The sequence below is a fragment of the Falco rusticolus genome, chromosome 6, assembly GCF_015220075.1.
Source record: "Falco rusticolus isolate bFalRus1 chromosome 6, bFalRus1.pri, whole genome shotgun sequence".
Taxonomy (NCBI): Eukaryota; Metazoa; Chordata; class Aves; order Falconiformes; family Falconidae; genus Falco; species Falco rusticolus.
In genome coordinates, this window is record NC_051192.1 from 26218868 (window position 1) to 26246282 (window position 27415).

General features: G+C 41.2%; 1 protein-coding gene across 3 annotated transcripts in view; it reads left to right on the forward strand.

The window, feature by feature from the left end:
- The first annotated feature begins 1225 nt into the window (after positions 1-1225).
- Positions 1226-27415, forward strand: part of SLC16A10 (solute carrier family 16 member 10) — a 71523-nt gene continuing 45333 nt past the window's right edge. For 2 of the 3 annotated variants that reach the window (XR_005104827.1, XR_005104828.1), the window contains exon 1: positions 1364-1748. Coding sequence is in view for 1 of the 3 variants with exons in the window: in XM_037391220.1 (XP_037247117.1) it covers positions 1364-1748 (385 nt within the window). In the remaining 2 variants the exon portion in view is untranslated. Of the gene's footprint in view, positions 1749-27415 lie in introns of all 3 variants that reach the window. The other variant, XM_037391220.1, reaches the window with a different exon arrangement.

Below are 27415 nucleotides of genomic sequence, written 5' to 3' on the forward strand. Positions count from 1 at the left end.
AGGAGAAGGTGGTTCAGGGTCAAAAAAGGAGGAGAGGGCTTTAGCAGGCAGGGAGCTTGATGGCGCAACTGACAGAGCAGCAGCAGCCCTGAGGTTCCTGAGTGGAAAAATGGGGATGACACATAAATGCAAGAGGATGCTTTGAGCTCTCCAGGTCTCGTGGGTAAGGACAAAGTATCCACATTTAATCTGCCCATTTTCTTTGAAGAAGCTCCTCTTCCTCATCAGGCCCAAACTGCTTAAACCGTAAGTAGCTGCCAAAGACATGAACAGATGTGCAGCTGGGAGCCTGGAAGCGGGATCACAGGTCACAGAGCTTGTCATTTAACACTCCTGACCGCAGCTTTCCCTGGCCTCTCACTTTGCTGGCTGTGTGAAGGTCAAGAGTTGATACCTCTATGCAAGTGGGAAACATATCATGAGGTGTGCAAGCGCGGTGTTTTCTCTTCCTTTGGGGGGCGGGGGGGCATAAAAGAAAAGAAGAAAAAAAAAAAAGAGACAACCGGGGAGAAACGGTTTTACCACCAGGCTCACCCGCCGGCAAAGTGCTGAGGGTGGGCCCAGGGGAGGCGCAGCGCCGTCCCGCCCGCAGACCCGCTCCCAGAGGACCGCCGCTGTCCCGCGGGGCAGCCCGCAGCCGGCCCCCCTCGAAAGGCGGGTGGGCGATGGAGAGGGGCCGGCGGGCCTCTGAGGGGAGCAGGGGGTGCGCGGAGAGCGGCGTCCCGCGCCTCGGCCGGTTTTTCTTCACTTGGCAGCTGCCAGCGGAGCGCCGGGGAGGGAGTTTCAGGCTCTTCCCTCAGTTCGCGGCGACCCAGAAGGGGCAGCTGCAGCAGGGCACCGCGCGAGCGGCGGCCGTTAACTGCTGGCTTCCAGCCTCACGTGTCCCCCCGCTTCCCCTCCCCGAGCGGCGGGGGCGGCGGCGGGCGCTCGTGCCGCGACCCCGGCCCGCCCCCCGCGCTGAAGAGGCAGAGCGGAGCTGGGAGGGGGGAGCGGGGAGCGTGGCTCGGCCGCCCTGCCCCTGCCCCTGCCCCCCCCGCCTCCCTTCCGTCAGCCAATCGGCGCGGAGGAAAGCCCTCGTGCCGCTGACGCCCCCACGGGAGCCCCCCTTTTAAAATAAAGCGGCGGCGGCAGGTCCCTCCTCAGCGCGCGGCGCGGCGGGAAGAGGGTGGCGCGTGTGTGGCGGGCGGCGGGGCGGCCTCGCCGGCGTGCGCGTGGAGCGGCGGGCGGGCGGAGGCGCCGCAGGATGCCCGCAGCTCCCGCGGCGAGGGGCTGAGGCGGGCGGGGGCCGAGAGGTGGCGAGGAGGAGGAAGGCGGGAGCGGCGCGCGGGGGAGGTCTCGTGCCCGCTACGCGGCGCGGCTGAGGATGGCGCCGGTGAGCGAGCAGCTGGCGCCGCAGGGCGCGGGGGACCCCGTCGCCGCCCCCCTACCCGGTCCGGTGGCGGTGACGGTGGTGGAGCCGCGGCGGGAGAACGGCGGCGAGCCGTGCCCCGGCAGCGGCGGCCTGGCTGAGCCGAGCGGCGAGAGCGGGGCCCAGCCCCGGGCGCTGACGGAGGCCCCCGGGAGCGCGGGCTGCGCCGGGAGCGCGGCGCCTGAGCCCCCCGAGGGCGGCTGGGGCTGGGTGGTGATGCTGGCCGCCATGTGGTGCAACGGCGCCGTCTTCGGCATCCAGAACTCGTGCGGGGTCCTCTTCGTCTCCATGCTCCAGCTCTTCGGCGGCAGCGAGGACAAGCAGCTGGCGTTCAAAACAGGTGAGGGGCGGCGAGGGAGGGGGTCGCGGCGGCTCGCTGCCCTTTCCGCCTCGGGCCTTCCCGGCCCCCAAGCTCGGGCACAGAAGGTGCCGCGGCCGGTAGCGCTCGCTGCCGGCGGTGCGGCCGCTCCGGCTGTCGGCGTCCGTGCCCCGCACGGCAGCCGGGGCCGGCCCGCGGCGTGCCCGGGGGGCGGCTGCTGCCCGCCCCGCCTCTGCCGGCCGGCGGCTTGACCCCTCGGGAGGGCCGTGGCGGAGCCGGGCCCGCCGCAGGGGCGCGGGGCTGGCCCGAGGGACTCGGAAGTGCCGGTTTCACCGAGGCGAGGAGCGGCTCCTCTCCCCTCCCCGCAGCGTTTGCGCTCACGGCCGTGCCCGAGCGGCAGGGCTCGGGGCAGGCGGCCCCGGGGCACCGGGGAGAAGCTGCCGGGAGAGGAGCAGGTGTGCTCTGGCTCTCCGCAGCAGTGTTTTTAGGCATGTGTCATCGTGCGTTATGGGAAAAACGCGTGCTCTTGGTCCCAGAAAGTTTTATTCCCCTGCCCCCGTTAGCCTCATGATTATTCTAAATTACTAATCAGCATAGCAGGGGGTATAGTGGCCCTTAAAATACGTCAAGAATCGGCTTAACGGTTGCCAAAACCAGCATTTAGATGTGCAGGTTTACCGGTGTAAGCAATATCCCAAAACTCATCAGTGAAGTTAATGATGTTTACTGAACTCTAAAGGCATAACAGTACTATCAATCAAATCTCCACTCTGCCATTGCTCATCTAAATCATTCTAGACACCTAATTATCAATTCAAAGGTGAATATAGATTATGTTTTATGTAAGTTCTCTTTGGGAAGTGTCTCGTGCTTTGACTTTGTAAGATGAGGAAATGCAGTTTTTGGCTCTCACAATAATAGATTAATAGTCATATTAATTTATTACCGTAAATAATAATAAATTTGGCTTATTTAAAAGGTAGCTTACATATCCGAATAGTCAAATGAAATATTAGAAAAGCAAACACTGTATTCTGTGTTTTTGCTCATTACTAAAAAAACCCCCAGGTGTTGCAGCTGTGTAGCCCTGCAGAGGTGTAAGCCTTCTAGGAAACTTTCGCAGTACAGAGTGGTGTTACACACCTCTACAATCAGAGTTTCAAAATTTATGTCTTCCTTAGTATCAGTTTAAGTGGGCCTAAAGTTGAGATGTAGGGGACGAGGAGGCTGATTTCCCACCCCCCTCTAGTTGAAGTAATGCAGAAGACACCCATTTTGCTTTTTTAAATCCAAGTGGATTTAAGTTGGGTGAAATAGCATGAGATAGCTGCCTTGACTAAATGACTTGTGTGCACATGAAGGAGGACTGCGAAAATGAAAGTGCTCTCTGTAAATAGCAGAACAGCAAATAAAAAGTTGCCCTTTTTTTAATACCTGAAAGTACCCTGGAGAGTCTGGGCATCATAAGAACTAGGCAGCAGCTGTCAAACAGAACTTTTTTCCTTCATGTTGAACTTCATTGCTTAGAAACTGCCTGCTGTTTTTTTATCCTGTTGAAGAAAGGACCCAGAGTGAAGTGAACTAAACAAATTCTGATACAATATTTAACTTGCCATAAAGGGGATCTGTGATCAGAAATGGCAAATTGCACTTTGTGTAGCTCTTACTGAACACCGATGGATTAGCTGGTATGCTGTAGAAAGTAAAAGAATGACTAATGGGATGAAGTCAGTATGATTTTAGTGTTAGAGAAAACCCTAGCCTGAGCATTCCATGGTATTGGTTATAGTACTTTCTAGTTAGTCCCTTGTGTCTGGACTGATTGCAACTCAAAACTGGCAGCGGAAACTAAGTTTGAGTCACGTTTAATGAATTTGAAAACTGGGAATGGTAATGAAAGTTTTCTTGTTGTGTGGTTTTGCTTTGGAATACAAAGTTTAATATTCTAATCCTTCTGAAAAAAAACCCATTTCTTTAAAATCTAAAATGCTAATTTTTGAGAGATACAATATTCCAGATAATCTCTCCTGGGACCCCAGGTATCTGGAATCTTGTAGTTGATCCAGGGTACCACAGAATTCAACTTTAACTGCAAGATTACTTGGCTGTTGCCAGAGGTGTTAAGTGTTGCCAGAGGTTTTTGTGTGCCTGCTCTTTTGGAACCAGCCAGTAGCTGTATCTTGCCTGGTCTTTTCCTCAAAAAGAGGAATTAAGTGGACTATAGTACATGCTATTTTTGTTATGTCTTAATAACATTTTGTAGTATCTTAATAATGGATGCCTACCTCTATGTAAGGCAAAATGAGTAGGAATTAAGTAATCATAGTATGTACTATTTTTGTTGCTTTTAGTAGATGTACGTATGTTTATCAGTATGAAAGGCAAAATGGGAGGAGGATGTAGTCAAGAAGTGACTCTGCCTTGCAGATAAGGAGTGGGAGGAACCAAAAGTACAGACAAGGCAGCCAGGCTGTCTTCAGAATGCAGCATCAGCACTGGATAAATAAGATACAGAACTATAATTAACATTGTTTCAGGATTTACGAGAGTTAACTTGTGTTGTGGGTTATAGAGGGTTCACAAATGTCTTCAAGGGACATCTAATTATAATTCATACTTTTTATGAAATTGAATACAACTATTTACAATATTTTGGTATTCATATTAGTAAAAAGCTTGTTTACTTGCTTACGTAGTGCACTATATAAGCAATTCCACTCTTCCCTTGTGTAGCCAGTTTTTTGTTCAAAAGCTAGTCGATGCACAACTAGAGAAGGGAAGCCTCCAATGTAAGTATAAAATTTCTGGAGGGCGTGTGCCTGAAGTCTCAGGAAACTACTCCACTCATTGTTTATAGCTCGTTGTGTTTGAGGAACAAGTTTGGTGGAAAACCACAGTGGCAATGAAATATGGGAGGGTCTTCATCCTTGGAAACAGGGCAGACCTAGTTAAGCCTATAGCATTCAAACACAATTGTAGCCTCATCCTCCTTGGAGGGAAAGGATTGGGCCCTGAGGCCAGTCCAGGTTCTGGCAGGAAGAGCACTTGACTTGTTTCCCTGTCGGTGTTGGCACAGAGGATGTGGAGCACTGAGCCAGCCACTGTGTTATCTTGGTTAGAGATCTGGGGTGTGATCCCCAGCTAGTCCTGTATTGTGCTTTCTTGTTAAATGCTTCTACTATATAGGTTTGTGTGTGTGTGTATATACACATATCTGTTTTGAAAAGGCGAGTAAATGCTGAGATGCTAGTGGTAACAGAGATAAAAATACTGGGTTATATTTTTAAAAAGGTAGCTAAAATACTAGTTTTACTAGTTTAATTACTCCTTGCTCTATGATATATAAAGCTAGTTCTGTAACTCCACTGGATTATTCTCTCTCATGTTTGTTCATCATCACTTGTACAAATAGTTTTGCACAGGGAGTATGTACTGTCATTACTGTTCTGCATCCTCATCTTTATTTTGTGTTGGCAAGTGTTATTAGAGGGCAGTGCATCAGCTGGCCTGAGCTGGTTATCCATGTGCTTGTATACTACATTGGTTTGACTTCGAGGTGCAGCCTTTGGTAATATATCTGGATATCAGAACAATTGGTAGTTCACTGAGCTGGGTTAACACCATCGGTACCATCAGGACTCTTGGAGCTGGATTGCTGTGGGCCTGATAGGACAGGGAGGAGAATTCTCTCTTTGCTGCCATATCCAAGTTATGGCCTGGATACTGTGAAGATAATGTTATATGGCTACAAAGATCTACAAGTGTTCAGAACAAGTAAACTGCTACCATGTATGGTAACTTAATTTTGCCAAGCAGGGCTGGCTTTTTAATTTAACGGGGCAACTTGAAGTTTTTCCTTTATTCTTTCCTTAAATCTTTTGCTGTCTTTCTGAGCTTTGCTTCAGAGATAAAAACGCCATCAGCAGTTTTTGTTATCATGCAAGACCTTGTTCTGTAACTGTCCTTCAGAACCACACTTTCATCTCTAATTCTATGGGATGTGGTTTCCAGTAAATTGGGAAGCTTGGCAAGCTGAAACTATGTCATATGTCTTATGAGAGGGCAGGTAATTTCTATGTTCCAATTTTGATTTATCTCTTAAAAAAAAAAAAGAGAGAGAAGTCATCAGAGCACACAGCTAGTTTGTGTGAGGTACAGGAAAGCACGCAAGTATGTAACAGTTTGGTCAGTAAGGATTACATTGTGATGAAGGATGTAGTTAAAAAAAAAACTTGGACTGATGGGTGTTGGTGTTGCTGTAGTCTGCTTTCCTTCCCATGTTGATGTGGCCATTGAAACCGGTGCAGGGAACCAGCAATGGGAGCAGAAGTCACGATTCATTTTATTCAGCTGCTGCAGCTAGCTTTGTGTTTATAAATATGTATGTAAATGAATACTCTGGAGTAGTTGAAATTCTGACTGGGTTAAACTGGAAAGTTGAAGGCAGTTTCTTCGGTATGCTCTCTGTCTCTAGGACAGAATAGTTAATACAACTACTGTTTATGCATACACACATGCACATGTATCTTTATGCCTCTAGCTCTGGAGCATTTCTCCTGTACTTGTACTCTTGATAACAAGTTTGCAGGCTGATTAGCTTTGTGCCTGGTAGTTAGGTTGTCTCTCTGTTTTTCCTCTTGTTGCAATTCACATCAGTTAGATCTTTGTGTTCCAACTGCACGTTAACTTACAAGTTTGCTTAGTTAGGGAGAATGATCTTCCTAATGTGTCTGAAAGCTGGTTATACCAGCTTATTTCTGTGGGCTTATTTAGGGGCAGTACTTTAATTTCACAGGGATGAACATCCCTATAAAATTGTAAAATGCTTGGCTATAGCCACCACTCTGCACTAAATGCACATGCCTCACGTTATGAGCTTTTGTGTGCTGCCTTTCAGGCAAAACTGTATCCTCCAAAATCTGCTACCACCAAACCTACCTGAATGCTAAGTTTTTATTGTACTTTATTCATGAGGTGAAAAGTTGGATGAAAGCAAAATGCTATTAAATGTCCAGAAGAATAATTTGTTGTTAGTGTAACCTTGTCAGTAAAGGTGCTCTCTTCAAGCTGTTACATTGTTACAATACTAAAAAGCTAAATGCATTTTAGTGCCTGCCTGTAGCTAATCTAGTTAGGTGCATCACAGTAAGTAATGAAAGAGTTCATAAGCACAAGGTTAAAATAGTTTAAAACATCTTTAAAAAATGATGTGGGAGTGTTAAAATGAAACTTTTTTTGGCTTATTCCTTATTCGTAAGAGAAATGCCTTGTTTGATGGTTGTTAAGATCATGTTAAAACTGTTTTCCAGTCCCATCCTTAAATGGCTATTTTTAAAGGGTGTATATAGACTTTTTTGAGTGCTCTCATTTCTGTTCCAAGTAAGCAGTAGTATCATGTGGTTAGACTGTTCTGCAGATGGATGAAGACTCAAACTTTGTTGGGTTGCCAAGTGGCAGAATAAACTCTTTTGTCCTTAATTTTCAAGGTACTTTATCTAGATGGCTTGCTGGTCTGTCATCTGCCATTTTGCTTTCAAAGTGGTTTGGGACTGGGATGTGTGTGCATATATGTAAACATTCCTTGGATAAATCTTTCAAGTCTTGACAGTTTTGTTCCATGTGAGACATTTTTCATACTCTCAGTTAATATTATTTCTTTGTCATTGTCTCTGATGCTTCTGTAACCTTCTGTAATATGGAGAAGGGTACTGTGTGGGTCATTCTTCCAAATGAGGCTTTGCCATTTTATGGCATGACATTATGCACTATGATGACATTGTGCTATCTAGCTTGTATTATTAACGTAATTAACGTAATATTTTTCTTGCTGCTTTTTGTTAGTACCTGCATTCAGTGGAGTTTAGCAGACTTTGAGGTTTTCCAGTGTGTATTGCTCCTTACTTTTCAACTTTTTGTTTAATTGTTCCCTGTAGTCTGTTCAATGTAGTATTACTTATCCATTTTGGCTACCGTTCTTTGAGGTTCCTCAAATCTCTTCCTGATTTTTGAGTTGGCCTAAAAAACTGCTGTCTAAAGAGGAAGTTAGGAAATTGTATATGTTTATTAACAGATCCTATTTTTAGACTTAGCAAGATGTACCAGTGCTTAGTGCTGTCTGCCTAACCATAAAGATGATTTCATCTTGTAACTTAGTCTGCTTTGCCTCCAGATGCTTGAGGTTTTCTGATAAGTCTCTTCTCATGATTTGATTTCTTTAGCCTCTAGAGAGGAGTAGTGTTAGATGGCAACTTGAAGTTTAAATGTTACTGGTCTCCCTTTTATTCAGTTACTAGATTTGCATGAAGAAATGTTGTAGATTGTTCTCAAACTATTATAGCATAATTGATCTATTTAGTCTTTTAGCCAGTTTGAGTTAACCATTTCGTTATTATCTGTAATTACTGAATTAAGGTTGTACCCTCTCTGCTTGGAGCAACATCTACTAGAGCAGGCTGCTGAGGACCTTGACCATCTCCAAGGATGGTGACTCCACAGCCTCTGTGGTCACATATGTGAATGCTCAACTACCCTCACAGTAAAAAAGATTTTTCTTACTTTTAAATGGAATTTCCTGTATTTCAATTTGTGCCCATAGCCTCTTGTCAGAATACCACTGAGAAGAGTTTAGCTCAGTTTTTTTTTTCTTCTTAACTTCCTCTTCTCAGGTATGTGTGCGCACTTATAAGATCCCCTCCCTGCCTTTTCTTCTTGAGCCTAACCAACCCTACCTTTGCCTCTTATCATATGTCAGATGCTCCAGTTCCTTGATTGTCCTTGCAGCCCTTTGCTGAATTTGCAGTAATGAGCAGACTACCTGCTTCTCTTTCAGCATAGCTGGGGGTTCAGACTCTTGAAGCTTCAGGGTCTTGAAGAAGATAGTCAGTCTCTTTCTTGCCATCTGATGCTGTGCAGCGTGCTGACCTCCTCCTGCATTTCTTTTGCTTGGCATACTCCTCCACTGCACACCACCTGCAGGCAAGTAGTCTGGTGTCCATTGCCTCAGCGAGGGGCCCCAGAACTGCTCAGATGCATCCTTCCTCAGAAGCACAGTCTGGGTTGGGACCTGTGGTGTCACAGGGACAGTTGCTTCAGTGGTTGCTGGGGACTGTGCCCTATGGCACCACCACTGCTGAGCCAAGTGTTTACTCTTCTGAGAAGAGCTGCTGGCCTTTTTTGGTATGCCCTGCTGTTGGCTAGCTGCTGTGTCTCACTGCCTCAGCTGTGCTGCTGGAACTGTGCTCTAGGCTAGCCCCTTTCATAGTGTGAGGGGTCAACAGATATATGAAATATAGTACCTAATGTTTTCTAAATTTTTATGTAGTTATTTACTATTTGAAGAACCACATGCAGATAATCTTAACTGAGGAACTGAGTGGCTGTTTAAGTTTAGCTGTAGGATTTTTATATGCTTGGAAATTCTCATGTCTATTTCAGTTCCTCGTTTCTAGATTTACAGATTAGTTTATTAACACTTACAAAACATTTTGGAATAAGTATTTGATCAGTCACATGAAAGCATCTTTAGTTTGCTAAGTATTAGGACAATTTTGTAATTGGAGCTCTTGTTATTTTCTAGGCTTTTAAACAAAATGTGTGTAAATTTCTTCATTTTAGTTTTTCAGAAATACTTATGTAAGTCTTAGTCTGGGTTTTTAAGACAATTTTTTCTAAAGCTTTATGTAATGCAACATCATCATAAGGAAGAGAAAGTTTTTTTTTTTGGTCTGAGTTATGAGTAAGAACTTTTAATAGAATCCTATGCCTCAAAGATCATGTTTTGAAATGAGAGGAATATTAATGGAATTGTAATTTACACTTCTGTGTGGTGCTAAGGAAAGTAAGAATGTTCAATGAAGGTTGATCTCTAATGCTTAGCAAGTAATTGCCCAATTAGAAATGGCTTCTGCTCTATGAACTGTGAGGAAGGAGACGTACTGATTGCTTTCATCCAAGCTAACATAGCACTGATAACTGCTTTATTTGAGAATAGTCACTGTGGCAGAAGGAATAATATAGGTTCTTTTGTGTATCTTCTGCAAACTTTTAAATCGTTTGTTTTGTGAATACAGATAGTTAATGTAGCCTTAGACTACTGTAGCTTAACCTTCAGCAAGTAAGTATGGAAAGGATAATTCTATGAGCAAACATTCCCTTGTGATCTTACGTTATCTGTTTTACTTCCAGAAATCTAATTTATTACAATAATAGCAGCTCTGTCTTCTATCTTGCTGTTAATTTTCATGGGAACTGGATAGGAATGACTTCAATAGCTAAGTTAGAGTAGCAGCCCTTTAGCAAGGATGGGACCAATTTAAAAATCATCAACGTTAGTTCCCACATGCAGGAAGGGATTGCTGGGGAGTTGAGCCCAGCCTCTTGCTGTTACCAGCATCATGTCTGCAATCCCATGGAACATGGTCTCCCTTATATGGTGGGGTTGTACTTGAACAGCAAGTTGTAAAACAACTTTCTTGTTGCCTTTTTGCTGTAATAAGCAAAGCAGTGAATTCTTTGGCTAGCTGTCTTCTGCGGTGTGCTTGGTTCAGTAGAGCTGTACTTTACATATATATAAATAATGTGCAAAGTACTACAGGATATTATTTTTATTTTGTGTTTTTTAAGAACATATATATGAGGAATAATAAGTAATTTAAAACATGTTAACTATTAATTCCCTTGGTCTCTAACTATTGTCCTCTTGATAATGACTTGTAAAACGGGCAGTGAGGATTGTCTTCTGGCTCATGGTCTGGGTTTTAGCTATTTTTTCAAGTTTCTTCAATAATAAGGTTCCAAATAGAAAATGTGTTTAAGTACCCCAAAAATCTTTCTAGTTCATTGTAAAGAAATACGTTGATACCACAGTTGACAGATTTAAAAAATGTTTTATAATCTTAACTCTGTTTTATCAGTGCTGTAACTCTAAGCAAGGATAAAAGGCACTGGTGGAACGTCTGAAATAAACTGTGGTCTTTAAGCTTTCTGTTTCTGCAGTCTAGAAGGAATGAACCGTCCTTTCTTTTGGAACAAAATACAGCTGTGATAGTTGAAAATTCATTATACGATGACCAGGAAGAGTGCTCTTGGGGAGGTGTGGGTGGGCTGCAAAAGAGCAGCTTTTCTACCTTGTACACACTTCTTGACTAAGACACCAAAAAGGATTCCTCTAATTAGAGGAGTCCTCGTTTGAGCTCTGTTACTGTATTGCATTGAATGCTTAAGAGCCAAAGAACTTGAGAAGTAAAAAGTGATCTTCAGTGAATGTTGAGATGGGCTGTATCTTTGGAGGCTTTTGTCTGTGCTGTCTCTGGTATTGGCACTCCAGAACCCCCTGTTGTCCTTGGACTGACTATTGTGACTGTCTTGTTTATTTTCTATACCCAGGCATGTACTATCCAGATGTCTGTTGAGCAGCTGCTTCGTTTGCTCTAGACTAGAGGCTGGACAGCAGCTAAGCAGTATTCAGAATGAACAATCGAACAACAGGGACACTGGTGTAAAACAGAAACCAATGTGGTTTGCCCAAGGAGGCCCGTATCTCCTATCAAGAGGGCTGGAAGTACTGAGTGCTTTTGGGTCACACAGCGAGGGCTTACTTGGACAGTAACCTGACCCTGTGTTATAATTGAACATGCTGAAGAACATGCCAGGGTTGGAATAATCTTAATGGGGGTTACATAGGTGATACTGAAAGCCTACTTATAGTTAGTTTGCTCTATGTTTAGCACATACTGTGGTACTTTCAAAGTGGTTTGAACTGGTTGGTGACATCAGCTGCTATATAATGCTGCTTATTTTTAAGAGGAAAGAAGGTGTGGTAATGGCGCTTTAACTAAAGATGCTATTAACCTCAAAGCAAGTGAGACTGAAATTGAGAATCTGAACTATAGTGTGTATTTGGATATGTCAGTGGTATGTGTCATGGCTTAGAGTAACAACCTTTTCAGAAAGTTGACATAGTGTTACTAGATAATATTTTTTTCAAATCTTGTGTACAATTTATATAATGGCTTTTGAGTTCTCCTTCAACAGATTTGTAAAAATACTGACTGTGGCCCCTTGAGTTCATTGGTTTAAGTTGACATGTGTGACAAAACTGAAGGTATGTACTTTAAAGAAGCCTTTATGGTATTGGTACATAAAAGTGAATTTGAATTTGCCCTTTGTTCTTTTACACCTTGAAGTAATTTCCTACCTTTGAAATATTTATGTAGCTTAGGCTCTTCAAAACCTTACATTGCATTCCAAACTTGAAAGAAGTTAGAACTCTTAGCTTATAATTTCTGACACTGCTGGGTACAGGCAGTGATCTAGAAAATTAAATCAACACTAGGAAGTTTTCTGGAAGCTTAAATAAAATGTGCAAGCTTGGGTTGTATTTTCTAATCCTATCAGAGTAACCCCATTTTTCACAAATTGAAGCATGGAGCATTAACGGCTTTTTACACCTCTATACATATCAAAGTATTTTGTTCATAGTGCAGCAGTTTAATGAACATTTAGTTTCATGCAGTGAAATCACTGACCCTTGAAGCGAGGTCTGTGTGGGGGTGATGGGGACAGAATTGGGTAGCTTACTGGGAAAGCTGGAGTGGAACTGCACAAAATCATTATGGACAACGTTAGTCTTTGTATGCACAGTCAGCAATTTAATCAGCATGACCCAGCACTGGTGTTCTGGATTTTTACTGCTTTTTCTAATGTTAGGCAAAGAAATTAGTGTTTGCCTTCAATTCATGCTATAGTATTAATCTTCTGTACATGTGGTATACACTTAATATTAATCATAGAATCTTTTAGACTGGAAAAGTAGTATGTTATATGATTACAGGTTCAGTCTGGTGGTGCATTTTGCCCCTCCCCTGGGCTGCTTTATGGCCTTAGAAATCTGTTAGGCCTTGGTGTTTGTGTAAGGGGTTGGGTGGTTAAGCACCCCTTGACGATACCCGCAACTCCTGCGTGGCTAAGGTGGGGAACGGCACTGTCTGTACCAGGAACTCTGGTTGCCTGGCCAAGGAAGGTAATGAGAGCTGCTCAGAGCTTGCAGATTCCCAAGCTGGCAATACTAGAGGACTGCTGCTGAAAGCTGATGATGGAGCCTGGGCTGATATTGCTGCTGTTCAAGGCTCAACCCTTTGCCTGTTGGGAAATGCAAAGACACTAGACACGAGTATTTCACTGAACTCAAGGGGAACTTTTAATAGATATACCTTTGTATGTTTGTGCATGTATCTCTGTACATATCTTGTGCTTTTGTGCATGTGTGAAATTGATTTTAGGTATATTATAATAAGTATAGTCTTAAATACTACCATTTTGAATCTGTGGTAAAACACTTTTGTAATTTAAGTGATCTTATTGATTCCCTTTGTAAATTTTAAAACAGTCGTAAATTAAGTGTTGCTGAAATCTTATGATCAACCTTAAACTGTGAATAAACCTTAGACATCCTTTGGATATAAACTGTTGTCCAAGTCTGAGACTAAGATTGGACCCAGCCACACCTAAACTCTACCAAGAGTTTAGAAGGCAAGGAGGTCCACTCTAAACCTCAAGACTCAATGGGAGGATCTTCTTCACCTGTTGTGTCCTTGGTCTTTATGTAAATCATTCTAGCTCGGTTCTAACTGTTTTCCTTTGTATGTTTCATGCATGTAGTGAGTGAGTGAACCCTTATCATTGAACTTTGAAGTCCCATTTCCACAAATTCATGTTAAAACTACCTAGCTCATACCATTGATGGTGATCTTTATGCAACTTAACCCAAACCGCTGATTCGTGACTGTCTGTATATCAAGGTCTGTGACAAAACAACTGTATACTGTATTTTTTTTTTTAGCTGAATGTGTATTTCAGCAATTGGTCAAAACAATGCAACTGAATTTATGAAGGATAATTGTACTGGGAAAATACAGGTGCGGACAGGCAGATACCCTACAAACTACGCTGCTGCTGGTTTTTTGGGATACTGTCATGGTTGCTCTGAGCAACTGAGATTTCATTTCTGTTTTATGAGGTATTCCACCTATCGGTCTATGTGCATATTTTCCTGATCAAAGTAGGTAGGTGTGGTGCTAGAAACAGTAAATTCAAAAGCCAGGTGAAAAATCATATAATGTCTTTAAGACTGTGTACAGCTGGACCTATGTGGTTGTTCTGTAGTTTCAAACAAAAAGGATGTAGATTCTTAATGTGAGAGCATTCCTGTAGGTTTCAAATTAAGGATCAGCGTGAAAAGGATACAAACTTAATTTCAAGATGAAAATTTGCTGCACCTTTTATACTGCCCTCTGAAAGAGAAATGCGAAGATGTATCAAACAGCTTTTTGTGCAAGTAATGTGAATTCTGTGGAAACTTGAATGCTAGGTCTTTAACTGTTCAGTAATTCCTCTTCAACATATTTATTTTTCTGGAAGAGAACAATTTCTGTAACTGAGATACTGCAACTTGGCCATAATGGCTTAAAACCTGGTCACTGCTTTTGTGTGTTAAACTAATCTGAAATAGAGGAGGCTCAGTGGACTCTATAACAGATAACTGAATGTTGCTCATATTTGGCCTTAGAAACAGCTAGTAACAGTAATGTGGACAAGGTCACTACTTTGTCAATCTGACTAGTGTGATTGCACCCAATTAGTAGACTTACTGGATCTTCTCAGGAATTAAGTAAATTGTACTTTAAGACATTAAATGCTAGATTGTATCCACACAGTTTTTAGCACTGTTTCCTGTGTTATAAACCACTGATGATTCTGATAAAAAAAACTTTATTAATATACTTAGGAAATACTGTCAGGGTCGATTCTTGTTTGGGACCTGAAGATGGCTTTTGCTCTGCATCTTGCTTAATAGATAAATAACATGTTGTGAATTTTATACATACATGACCTATATGACATGAAAGCCCATAAACCCTTCAACTAGAGGAGGGTTGCCCTCTAGCAACCACTGTGTCTTGTATGTGCCTTATCTGTTTGCTAACAAGTGATAGACCCTTGCTGCTTACTCCTTATTGCTAGCAAAAGCAGTGTCTGCTCTGTAAAGCAGGGCTCTCCATCAGTTTGTAAGCTTTACCTTTTCTTTAACTTTCCCGATTTGGTAAATAATCTAAGGGCCATAAACTAACTGTTTTTCTCTGACTGCCCATGCCATTAGCACCAGATACCCCCTGTCTTTGTGCAAAACCTGGAGTTTGGGAGTGTGATCGCTTAATTTTAAGGTAATCTTGCCAATAAGTGTGAAACTGCATAATTAATGAAATTCTTCATTTTCTTGAACAAGTGGCCAACCTTTTAGTGAAGTGTTGACTGTAGCTTTGTGTAACACAAAGACATTGATTGAGAAATTGGGATTGAGGGATTGTAATTGGGGGAGTGCATGAATGTTTAGTGGGAATCTCAGAGGTGGTTAGAGAATGGCTTGGCAGTGTTTACACAGAGATAGTTGAAATGAGGGGAGTTTGGGACTAGTGCAAACACAGAGGAAGGAAGGAGTATCCACTGGTAGTTACAATCAATGAAGAAGAGATCAAAGGTAAAATCAATCTGCTTATTGGTGGCAGGGTAGGATGTCTTGTTAAGCCACCCTCTAGTGCAAATGCTGCATCCACACAGATTTGTGTGCTTCATTACATAAGGTCTTCCCACTTTACTTGCACTGCTTCTGATCATAGCTATGTTTTGGTGTCGGCATTGTCATTTGTTTTAGCAGTTACTTTTTGGTCTTTAGCTACTCTCTCCATCTTTTTATGAAGTCGTTTCATGATTGTAAAGCCTCTTTTCTACATGCAGTTGGTTTAGCTTAGGCATGGGTTCTTCGAAACTCTGTAAGGAGTTTCGGTTTAGTAGGACAGGGATAGAACAAATGTTTTGTGGTAGAAAACAGTACCGTAGAAAACATACCAAAAAGCTAGTCTGTTCATATGCTTGTCTCCAGTTTAAGGTTTGAAGTATTACAGCTGCATTTTTGCCCTCAGAAGTTATTTCTGACATGTGCTAAAATCATAAATAGGTAAACTAAATATAGTTGTTCCCCTCCTTGCCTTTTTTCCTGTTTTTTATCTGGGTCACTACAGGACTGTTGAAGCAAATGTGATGGTTGGAGGGTTTTGTTGTTTCTGAAAAGCATGATATGTACTGAGGTGCAATGCAGCCTTACTAAATGGCACTGGTGCCATCATTCAGTGATGATTGGCATCACAGTGGACCAGTAATGTGCATTTTGCTTTTATTGGTGTTTTTTCTTTTGCCTGGCTCTGCTTGTCTGTTTTGCTGCACTGGAATGTTGGGTGATGTAGGCATTTTCAGCCAGTGATGTTACATCAGGAGAGAACTGTTAAGGTATGGGATTCAACTTGCAGATGATAGTAGGTGGAGATCCAGTCAGTACATTCAGTGGAATCTGGAAAGTTACTCACCTGGTCAGATGCAGGCTTCAGCTTTAGGGTGGGCACTCTGCAGTTTACCCTAGCGGTGCTGACTAGATCTACACTGACTCTAGTGTGAGCTTTGACTCCTCAGTCACACACATGTCTGTACTTGAGTGCTTTAACATAGCAACTGAATCCAGCTCCAGATGTCCTGTACTGACCCTGAGCATTTTGGGTTTTTTGGCAAGCACAACAAAAATTAGTCACACACTTCTGAGTACATGCTACATCTGTACTGTCTTCTCTTTGACTAAGTATCTACACTCTGACATGCACACCAGTGCCTGCTAGTTAGAGATGGCATTTACAAACCCAGTTAGTTGTATCTTCTTTGCAACTAAAGGGTTTTATTGTCAAAACTATTGCTTTGAAGTTTTATGAGAGCCCAATAAGATCGGTACAGAAAACAATGCCCCACAGAACTGTTTGATGCTCTGATGTTACATGTAGTTACAAGATCAGCAAATATAGCTAAATTAGTCTTCCATGTGATGTTGTATGAGCTTCACCCTCAAATTGCTCTAGAATTTAGTTCACATACATATGGAAAACAGGCTCATGCCGAGTTTCTGTGGCCAACAGTTTTCTATGATTCAACAAAGAAACAAGGCTCAACAGCACTCTGACAGTACTATTAAGCAGGTATTCTTTATTGGCAGTGCTGGGGTCACACTGAGGATTTCCCACCGTAAGTGCTTGCACAACCTGGCAAACTTTCAGAGACTATATACCATAAAGTTATACATATACATGAGATTTCTTGGAACTCATTAACATATGTGGACCAGACATTTGCATTTGCAGTGCTGGTGGTTGCTGGATGGTTGTCAGGGTCTTCTATTGTTGCCATTTTGTTGTAACTTTCTTACCTTTATGGTCCTGCACCTCTGTGTAAGGTGAGATTATCCAGACACCTCCTTATCTCACAATCATCCAGAGCCTCTTTTGGGAGCCTCTTGTTCAGCTAAAGTATGACAGTTTCCTTGTTCCTGGGGCCTCCTTATCTCAAAACCATCCCACAGCCCTGGAGCCTCCTTTGTTCAGGTACATATCTATGGTGCTTACATCTTCCTTGTTCTTGGGCCTTCCACTGTTCCTCAGAAGTTAAGGTAAATCCATCTTGTAGTTGGAATGCTCAAGTTCGGTCATATAGCTCCCAACAGGTTAGACTATAATTGTAGGTGTTGCGTTATTTTCAGCTATTTCCAAATATGAGGCAGTTACAGACAGCTTTTCCAGGCATGATTGTGGCCAGCAGTTTGTTGATGTGCAAAGTTAAGCTACACAGAAGAAAATCAATGTGAATACATCAAGAAAGTTGAAGTAGTTTACCAGCCAACATTTTGGTAGACTTCTGAAGTGTGTTCTCAGAGGCAAGATATAGCTGCTCAGTGTGACTTCCCCACTCCCCGTAGTAACCTTTCTGTTTCTAGTTCTGATCTTGGCAGGATTAGAGCCCCTGGCATAGAGGCCTGACAGTGCCAGTCAGTTATGTCCTGTCTTTGGGGGAAGGAGTTCATGCTGAGCCCCAGATTTGGTAGGAGCTGGAAACTGAAAATTGCTTTCTCTCTGAAGCAGTGTGTTTCTCCCCTGAAAGCTGTCATGGCAGGGTGTAGTGCTTTGCCAAAGTATCTGGGAGATGCCAGTTGGTACCTGCCAGTCAATTTTTTTTTTTTATTTCAGTGTTGGCTGGGCTATTTGAGACTTTTGGTCATGTGTTAATTATATATCATGAGGATGGCCAAATGTGTGTGAATGAAGTTTGGAGTTTTTTAGGAGGAAACTCTCTAATGAGTAAATGAGCTGACTAGAATTTAGCTGGATATAAGCAAATAAAAGTGGAGCGCTCTGGTAATGCTTTATTATTCTAAGGAAAACATGTCAGAAAACATTGTAGTAAGTAGAACTTGGAAGTACTTAGCTATAACATAAAATTCGTAGATACTTTTGGTTTATGCTGTTATTACAGGTTAGAACAACAATTGAAAAACTGAATCTGAAAGCCTAGATGTGATCTATGCTGATCTCTTGATATAAAAAGTTCTGATTATGATCACATTGGTACTCACTTTTACATATGCTGAATATATAATAAATAAATGATTAAAAATAGCTTCAGCATTCTACATTTTTTGTTCTGTTCTGCTTTCAGTTTCTCTGAAGATAGATCAGGTGCTATGAAAATAGATTGTGGGAATAGCACGTTGTCTGGTTTTTGCTTAAACAGGTGTAGGGAACCAGTGGCACTCTGGAGGCTCTGCATGCAAATGAGGGGCTGCTTTTTTCTTTTCTTAACTTATGGTCCACTTATTGCCCACTTATGGTCTGTATGTGGGCAGCATCTGGAAAGGTTAGTGCTGTTCTATTGGAAAATGGCTTGAAGAGTATTTTAGGTTATTTCTGCTTTCTCAAATTGTTTGCTTTTGCCCTGAATTAAGAATGATATCTAGACAATTGTCTTAAGATTTCGCTTTGTTGATGATCTTTAGTAACAAGATGTAAGGTTTCTGACTTCCTGTACATATCAGCTCTCAGTGCTTTACAGATGCAAGATGCCAATGTCACAGCACTGTTTTCTGCAGTTTTTGTAGCTGAGTTGTTAGCAATAATATGCTTTTCCGAGCTCTAAAACCAAATAAGAAATGCAGGAAAATGCAGTTACTCTTCTGTTATTTTACTAGTTCTACTATTATTCTTACTACATCCACTGTTACATTCCTCATATTAAATGAGGTAAAATCTTCTCCATGTTTGATTAAGAGAAGGGAAATATAAAAGTAACACTTAATCCAATTAATGTGTTTTCCTGCTCTGATTCATTGTGATGACTTTGAGCATCTGGTAGTAACTGAGCATGAGATGCTTAAAGTCACAGAAACCCAGTTCCCATTATTTCTGCTCATTGAAGGGAATAAACGAATTACCAGAAACTAATCTTTGGATAATTGCTTGCTGAGCATGAGATCTTGGCTCTTGAAGAAATTAGTTTTGTAAGTTTATAGACCTGTCAGAACTGGTGAACTGTTCAAAAAGGTTAACCATAAATGAACAGAAGCTGAGCTTTCAGTTTTTTAACTATTGCAGTTGAACCTGGAGGCGTACGTACTATGTGGAGACAGATTTTTATCTTTCCCCTTATGAGTTTTAGTATAACTTATCAACTGAAATTTATGTCAGTGTTTCTGGCAGTACAGAGTTAAAATGTATACAGGAATATGATGCAGTAGGTGTTGCTTTTTTTGAATGAGAAAACCATTTGGGGTTTGAAGTGACTCTTACTCATTTTGGTCTTCTAATTCAGACATAGAGGAAGGTGTGTGTGCTTTTTAGATCTAGACAGTCTACCCTGTGACATTATGTAATGCATGTAACTTTCCTGATTCTTTTATTTGACATAACTCAGGTTGGCTTTCAAAATCCTTTTTTATTTTTGATATCTGGGCGGACTTGTGATTTTTCTTCAGAGTGTTGGTATTTGAAAGTCATGCTTCTCGGCACTGGTGGTCACGGCTCCTTTTGCCTTTGGAGAGCAGCCTGAAAGAGGATGTTAAGAGTCATTCATAGCTCCTACTCAGTAGCTTTAGGCCATCCTTACTGCTTTGACCTCGCGGGAGTCTCTTATTTTGTCTAGCAGAAGGCTTCCTCCCTCACATGTGTATCTGGAAACATTCAGGCCCCCCAAAAACTAGATAAGTAAGCCTCAAATCCACCTAAAAATTTAGTCTTATCAGAATACAATGCCTGTTTATTTTCAACATCTTGTATTTGCAGGGTAACTGAGAAGTAATTTAAGTGGCTCCTGGATCTTTCTGACCTGATGAGTACTTTCTGTGGATCATTGCTGTGGGCAGTTTACGCATTTTTTTTTAGGCTATAAAAATCTGTATTTGTCTCTGTCAAATTCCTGTTCTGCAGCTGGTCTTTACAAATAACAGGATATATTCCTTCTGATTCTTTTACACTGTATATTAATTACATCTTTGATCAAAATTCCACGAGGATTTTGGTAAAGGGATAAAAATGTTGGTTAAATTAAATATTCCTATTAGAAGTAGTTCTATGCAGTATGTTTCTGCCTGTCAACGAGAACTGGACTTCTGTAGACTTCTGTCTACTTTCTGTAGACAGTCTTTTCATTGTGGAATCTCTGCTTGAAACTTCCTCAAGTTAAAGATGTAGGTTTTATTTTATTTCCTTCCATTTATTTTAACTACTGTCAAAATATCAGTGTATATAGCAGACTCGCCATATAAGGACAATATTAAAATTCTTTAAGGACAAAGTGATCTCAGTAAGTCATGCCTGACTTGTATTTAGAGTTGTCACTGAATTTCATGTTAACACTGCTGTAAGTTTGTCTTTGGAGTGCCATTTTAAATAATAGGGGGGAAAAAACATATTGACTCTTCAGACTTCATCTGGTTAAATCTGCGCATGAAGTCAAATGCTTCCATACTCCTAAGGATTAAAGTGATTTCCTCCACAATCTTAAATACATTCTGATGGCAGATATACCATTGGTGTTGGAGGTAGGTCTAGCTCTGCTTTTGAAATCGGTTTTCCTTAGATCTAGCCATGGTCAGACCTTCAGTTGAGTGGATTGGTTTTACAGCTCTTCTTAGCACACTAAGAAAGAGGGGTTGTATGTATGCATGTTTTCCTCTCCAGAGATGGGTTATAGCAAGCAATTTTACTCCCCCCGCCCTTAGAGGAAAGGGTGCTACAGCTCTGCATAACTCTCAAAGGCTTTTGAGAGCACTTGCAGGGAGGAGGAGGAGAGTGGGCATGGAGGCTTTGGAGCACTCCTCAACAGTCAGTGTTCAGACATCCACGGACTGGTAACAGTAGAAGTGTACAAGGTATGTAGTGTCACAGATACCTGCTGCAAATACAGTTACTCTTAACGCACAGAGAACAGCACTTCCTTTTGCACTTGGGAACTTCTATTTCTGAATGCACACACATACATGGTTTTAGGAAAGCATAAAAGCAGAATCAAACTCTGCCTGCTGTTTTCAGGTTTGTTTCTGCAGTGACACAGCTGCAGTGTTTTGTTCATAAAACCTGTACACAGTGGAAACATATTCATTAAGGGAAAGAGGTCAATATTATTAAATGTATTTGTCATTACAGATCTGAATTTTTAATTGATTAGAGTAGTAAAACATTTATTCAAAACTTACTTGAATAGGCTAATAAAAATGCAGAGCTATGTAATTTCAAATTTATAGGTCTCCTGTACCATGCACATGCAGTTGTTGTACAAACCAGAAAATGGCTTATTCTAGGCATTTTTCAGTAGTTAGGGTTGTTGTTGCCCTGTGCACAGTTTATCAGAAGCAGAGCAAATGGAACCGTGTTACTTTTTTCCTAGTGTTGTCCTTGAGTTTGTAGGTACTTTAATTGGTGTTTTGCTTTCCTGGACTAATGCTAATAGAGACTTACTCGATTTGATATTTTCTAATGTCTTTTAATTGCTAATCTGGAGTTAATTGGAATTGTTTTGTCCCTTTCTTGAAGACTTTTAAAGTTGGATCTAAACCCAGATGGTTGAACTTCTGAATTGTACAAAGAAGTTAGTGTATGCAAAAGAATCTATACATCTATATAGTATTTGGCATGTTTTAATTTAATAAAACAAAATACTTGTGTGATAGACTAGGTAATTTGTTCAGAACCATAGTATAAATGTAGATATAAGTCCTGAAATGCAGACACTGGTGTAAACCAGCTACTTAAATTGTTAGATTGCACAAAGGTTTCCAGATGAGACTGCAAACAGTCTTGGTGTTAAACCTGATCATAAAGCTTTTTGAATAATTAAATTCAACTTTTGTCTTTTTAAAGTAGCATCTTCAGTGGTATGAGAACTCTTCCGAAGAGAATTGGGAGCTGCTGACAGAAATATGTAAATCAACTTCATAATTTTTTTGGCAGACATTTGATGATTAAAATTGATGTTTGTTTTAGTTATGAGCTTGGGCCACTTGGGAACAAGCATCTGGGGTAAACTGAGGAATGTTTCATTTATAAAAAAAAAGTTATTGTTGTTCCAGTTGTATCTTCTTATTTGTATTTGGTAGCTGTGGAGAAGAGAATGTCATTGCATAAAAACATTCCAAAACCTTCAATTTATAATGCTGTGCTTGCATGGACCCTCCTATTAATTGCAAGAAAGATCTATGACCTTTGCTTTCAAGTGTCCTGGCAGTAGATTTTAGAGGGAATAGTCCTGATTGCAAAACTCTTCTAGCTGTACTGTCTGTATTCATAGAATAATTAAGACTGGACAGGATCTCTGGAGACCATCTTGTTCAATTCAACCCCCTGTTCAGTCAGATCGGATACTCTGGGAACACATTCCAATGTTTGACCACCCTCACTCTGAGAAATTCCATGTTCCATCTTGTGTCTCTTGTGCTATAGCTGTGTACCTTTGAGCAGCGTGGTTCTGTTTTCTCTGTCTTTTAGGTAGTTGCAGACAGCAATAAAATCTGCACTGCTGTTACCTCCCAAGTCTTTTCTCAAGGCTGAACAAATCTTAATTCTCCTAGTCTTTCCTGCTATATTAGGTGCCCCAGCCCTCAATCATGGTGGCCTTCTCCTGCACTCACTCCAATGTGTCAGTATCTGTCTCTTGTTCTGGGGAGCAGAAAACTCGGTGCAACTCCAGATACAGCCTTATGAAAGTGGAATACCCATGTCCCTCAGCCTGCTGGCAATGGTCCTGCTAATGCAACTTTGAATGCAGTCAGGTTTTGTTGAAGGGCACACTGCTGACACAGATTCAACTTGTGTCTGTGAGGTCCCCCCTTGGCCCTTCCTGTGAATCTGCTTTCTAAGCCGTAGACCTGCAGCCTGTACTGCCTCCTGTTGTTTTTCGCCCCAGGTGGGAGACTTTACATCTGCCTCTGAATTCGTTCTGGTACCTGTTGGTCCATTTCTCAGCATGAGAGATTGAAGTCCCTGCACATGGAAGGAAGCCTTGTCCTTCAGCATATCAGGCACTCCCTCCAATGTGGCATTACCAAGATTTGGTGCATGTGAAGTCTTCCTTTTCGTCCATATTAGCTCTTGTAAAACAAGTTGTACGGCCTTAATGCTTGATAAAAAGGACTGTAGTACCACATATTGTGTGAATGTGGATCATGTATAAGCAAATGGAATTAGATGAAAATAATATGTCACACTTAAAATTGATCAAAACCGGTGTTCTGCATCCAGTACTAGTAACTGGTGCTTAAAAAGTAGTCCTTCCTGCTATGCTCCCTTTGGCCAGTCAGTGGTTTTTGGACTTGGAGAGAGAGAAGCTCACTGTATTTCAACTGTTTTTTTTTTTTAAAGTGGACTGTGGACTTCAGAACACTCAGTTGTGGAGGATGCACAGTTGAATTCATTTTCTTAACATAATTCACATTTCCTTGTGCTCGAAATGTGCTTTCTGATAGCTTTGGGAGTCCCATTCCATTTTTGTTTTATGAGAAATAGAGGAAAAAAACCCTCACCCTCTTTATATCATCCATATATACTCTAAAAAATAACCAAAAACACCCTAGCTGCACACCCCTTCCCCCCCCCCCCCCCTCAAAAAACCCCAACCAAATAAAACCCCCACCCTTCAGCTGCAGTCACCTGAGTTCTGTTTTAAGATGAGTTTTGTCCCTTCAGCCCTTCTCCCTTTTCCAGGTGATTTGTTAATATTACCACACAGCAAGGGGACTTGACATGGATTCTTTCTGGGTGTTGCTGTAACTGTTCTCTGTATACTAATTTGAGCTGTTGTTGTTTCTTTTAGTCAGTGCATTCATACCTCTGAGGGCTTTTCCTCTCAATTTAAACTTTGTTTTTCTAAGAATCTTTTGTGATGGATGAACCCTTTGTTAAAAGCTGTTAGAAGTTCTAAGCAATTAACTTTGGACTTAATTTGAATGGCATGTTACTTTAGCATATCCAGATAATTCTCAATGAGTGATTGTATCTAAACACTTTATAAAAAATATTTTTATTCAAAAGATGTTTAATTGCATGGTTCATGATTGCTTGATGAATGATAAGAATTTAAAGCTGTTCTTAGATGTGCAAAACTTCATGACATTCAGCCACTCTGAAAAGACCTTGCATAAGGGGAGGTAACCTCATTATGATGAAGAAATTCTTCAGTTTTGTTTTAGTGCTTTCTAGAATAAAATTTAGATCAGGGAGAAGAGACTTCTACTTAAAAGGAAAATAAACTTTGTAAAGGAGTTAAGATAACTTCCACTTTTTTGTAAGCTTTACTCCAATTTTGTAATGAAATGCAAAAAACATACTTAAAATATAATTTATCTAATCGTATACTAAAATGTCTTGTTCTTCCAGAAGATTAATTCTTAAAACAATTCCTGTTTCTATTTCTGCCATGTGGAAATGCTGGGTTGTTTTTTTCTCAAATAAGGATAAAAAGTGTTTTTCCTATCCCTATCTTTTTGGTTTTTTTTAATAATAGTTTTGTTGTATCTGGCTATATTAAAGCTATGAAAAGGGTAAGTGTTCTTCATGAAGCTCCTACCAGCCTGCGCCAAGGGGATATTTAGTGCTGGTTGTCAGGAAAACTGTTATTTATGGTTACCGGTATTGAAGCATCTGGCATCATCTGTTTGCCTTGGCAGGACTATGAGAATTTATTTTTTGACTGGGGGTGAGGGGCAAGGGAGAAAGACACTCTCATGTCTTCTTCCTTGTCGGCTTTTTAAGAGTAGGAATGACTCTGTTTGACAGTAGCCATTTTGAATATGAGAAACTTGAGTGAATTTCTCCTCTGTTGTCTAAGGGGCTGTAAGGAGGATAAATATTTTAAAATAACATTGCTGTTTTGAGTCTTTATTTTCAAGCCTCTGTAACTTCTTATGAGGTTTGTAACACTCTTAAAAGTAAACTTGTTGTAGAACTATCAGAATCTTTTGTTTTCATTATTGGATATGTTAGTAAGCTGTTGTTTGTGTGTGGGGGGTTTGCTGCTTTTTTTCCCCCCAAATTGAGTCACTTCAGAGCTCCTGAAAGTAAAAGTATTGCCTCAAGCTAAGCATGGTGTTGGCAGGAGCTGTGCAAACTTCTGTGTAGTTTTTGCCAAAGAACCTCCTTCTTGACCTGAAATATCCCTGCTGTTTCCAGCTGTGAGTTTCATAGTGAACAAACACTATGAATTTTGACAAGCTGATCATTATTCATGCAGAATAATTTACTAGCTCAAATTCCTGTCCTAATTAGTTTCCCTTTGTTTTTTACTTTATTTTTGTTTTCATTTGTTTTCTGAAATGTAACTATTTGCCCATTGCATTGGGCTGAGTAGGTAATCTGAAGGATGCAAGCGATGTGATGTTGTATTTAACTTAAATGGAAGGTACCACCTGTAAGTACTGTCTAAGACTGTATTGAAATGCAACTCCATTGTATTAGTGTATGGAACTGTCTGAACTGGTCTTTTAAGTTGCGAGGTTCATAAGCCATGAATACCCAGGGAGACTATTCATTAGATAGGAACTTTAAAAAAAAATAATTTGGGGTGGTTTGGCATTTTAATTGCTGTATCATTTTTTTTTCATGATAAACTAGTGTTATATGCTATTTAGGAAAGCAGATTTTTCTCCTGCAGCCACATCTTCCCCCCAGTCACATAGTGGGAGATGTTGCCAGACATAAAATAATATGTACTGAGGTTGGTATGTGTGACTCCTTAATGGTGTATTACACGTGAATGGATGTTACTGTTTTCTTTGTTGAAATAGCATATTTTTCCCCCTCTTATCTGTCCCATTTATCTCCCTCCATTTGTGTGATGAATAATGATATAGCAAAGCTCATTGTGAGCCCTTAAAATGATGGGGAGGTGATTTTTAATTAAAACAAACGAAAACCTCACAAAAAAAAAACCACCTCCCTGCCCTGACACTTTCACACACAGTCACACCCACATAACTCAAGAGGATCAAGACACATGTATCAAAATAGTCTGAACAGCCAGATCACACAGATGAATGTGTCAAAGTGGTCTTGCTAGAAATCCTCTCCATGAAATGAGTGATGAGATATTCCTGCTATGAAATCCCCATGTCTTCTGGGTTCTTAGGTCAGCAGCTGTGAGTTCTGAATTTGTCAGAGCTGACAGTGGTGAGGATCTCTTCACCCTGTTCCACCTCTGAGTTAGGATTGATTTTTTTTTTTTTTTTTTTTTTTTGGTCTTCCTATCTTGGCTGTTTTACAGCTTCAATCCTGTTATTTATCATCCCCCTATTATCTCTTAATGACTTAAGTCTATAGCTTGTCCCTTGTTTTAGTGTAAATTTAGTCCTTGTTTTACTGACTTGGGGTATTTTGAGGAGCTGATATGTACTGTTACTGTGATCTTTGATCTGCTTATCTAGGTGTCATCAACACATGCTGTCTTTGAAGGCCTTTCTTCTGTCATTCTTTATGTTTCCACACCCAGGCATTCCCATTCATTGTCCAATCATAGCAGTCTTAATGCTTCCATTTACAAAATGTCTCTACATTTGTACAAAAAGGGAGAGAACACCTGCCTCTTTCACTGAAGCAGCTTTTAATCTGTTACTACCCCTTAAACTACCAAATACGCTTATATCAGACCTGTTGTCTGAACTGGTATGAAAACTATTCACTTTTTGTTTGACAACACAACTTCAGCTATCCCTTCTTTTATGGAGCTCCAGTTTGTTTGCTAGAATCTTTTTGTTCCTATCCTGTCATCCAAGAAATCTCTCTAGTCTTCCTTCTCCCCCTTTTTCTTGCTTTTCTTCCTTGCTGGTGCCAGAGCTGCTGTCGCACCAGCTTTAGCTGTTGGAGATTATCAGGTTAATCCTATTCTTGTTCTCGGTACTGCAGGCTCCTGTCTTGTTCATACATGCACATTTACCCATCCTCAAATCCTATTAACCTGCTCGACACTCTGCAATTTCTGTCATAGGCTCTTGATCCACTTCCTGTCATGGGCTGAGAATGCATTCCTTGCACAGTAAACTTTCTCTTGTTTACCTCAAAGAAACTGAAAAGCAGCCACCTTCTTGTGGAGATGAGTTATTGTAGTGCACCCGAGATGCTTCACCCCTGCTCAATACAATTTAGCACTTCTGATGCCACATCAGTTAGTGCTCTAGTAGCTGGGAATAAGCGCTACAGTGGCTCCTTAGGAGAATAAACTTGTTTCTGAAGGGACAGGATGGATAAAAACTCCTTTGTTGGGATGGTAGAATTAAAACAACTTTC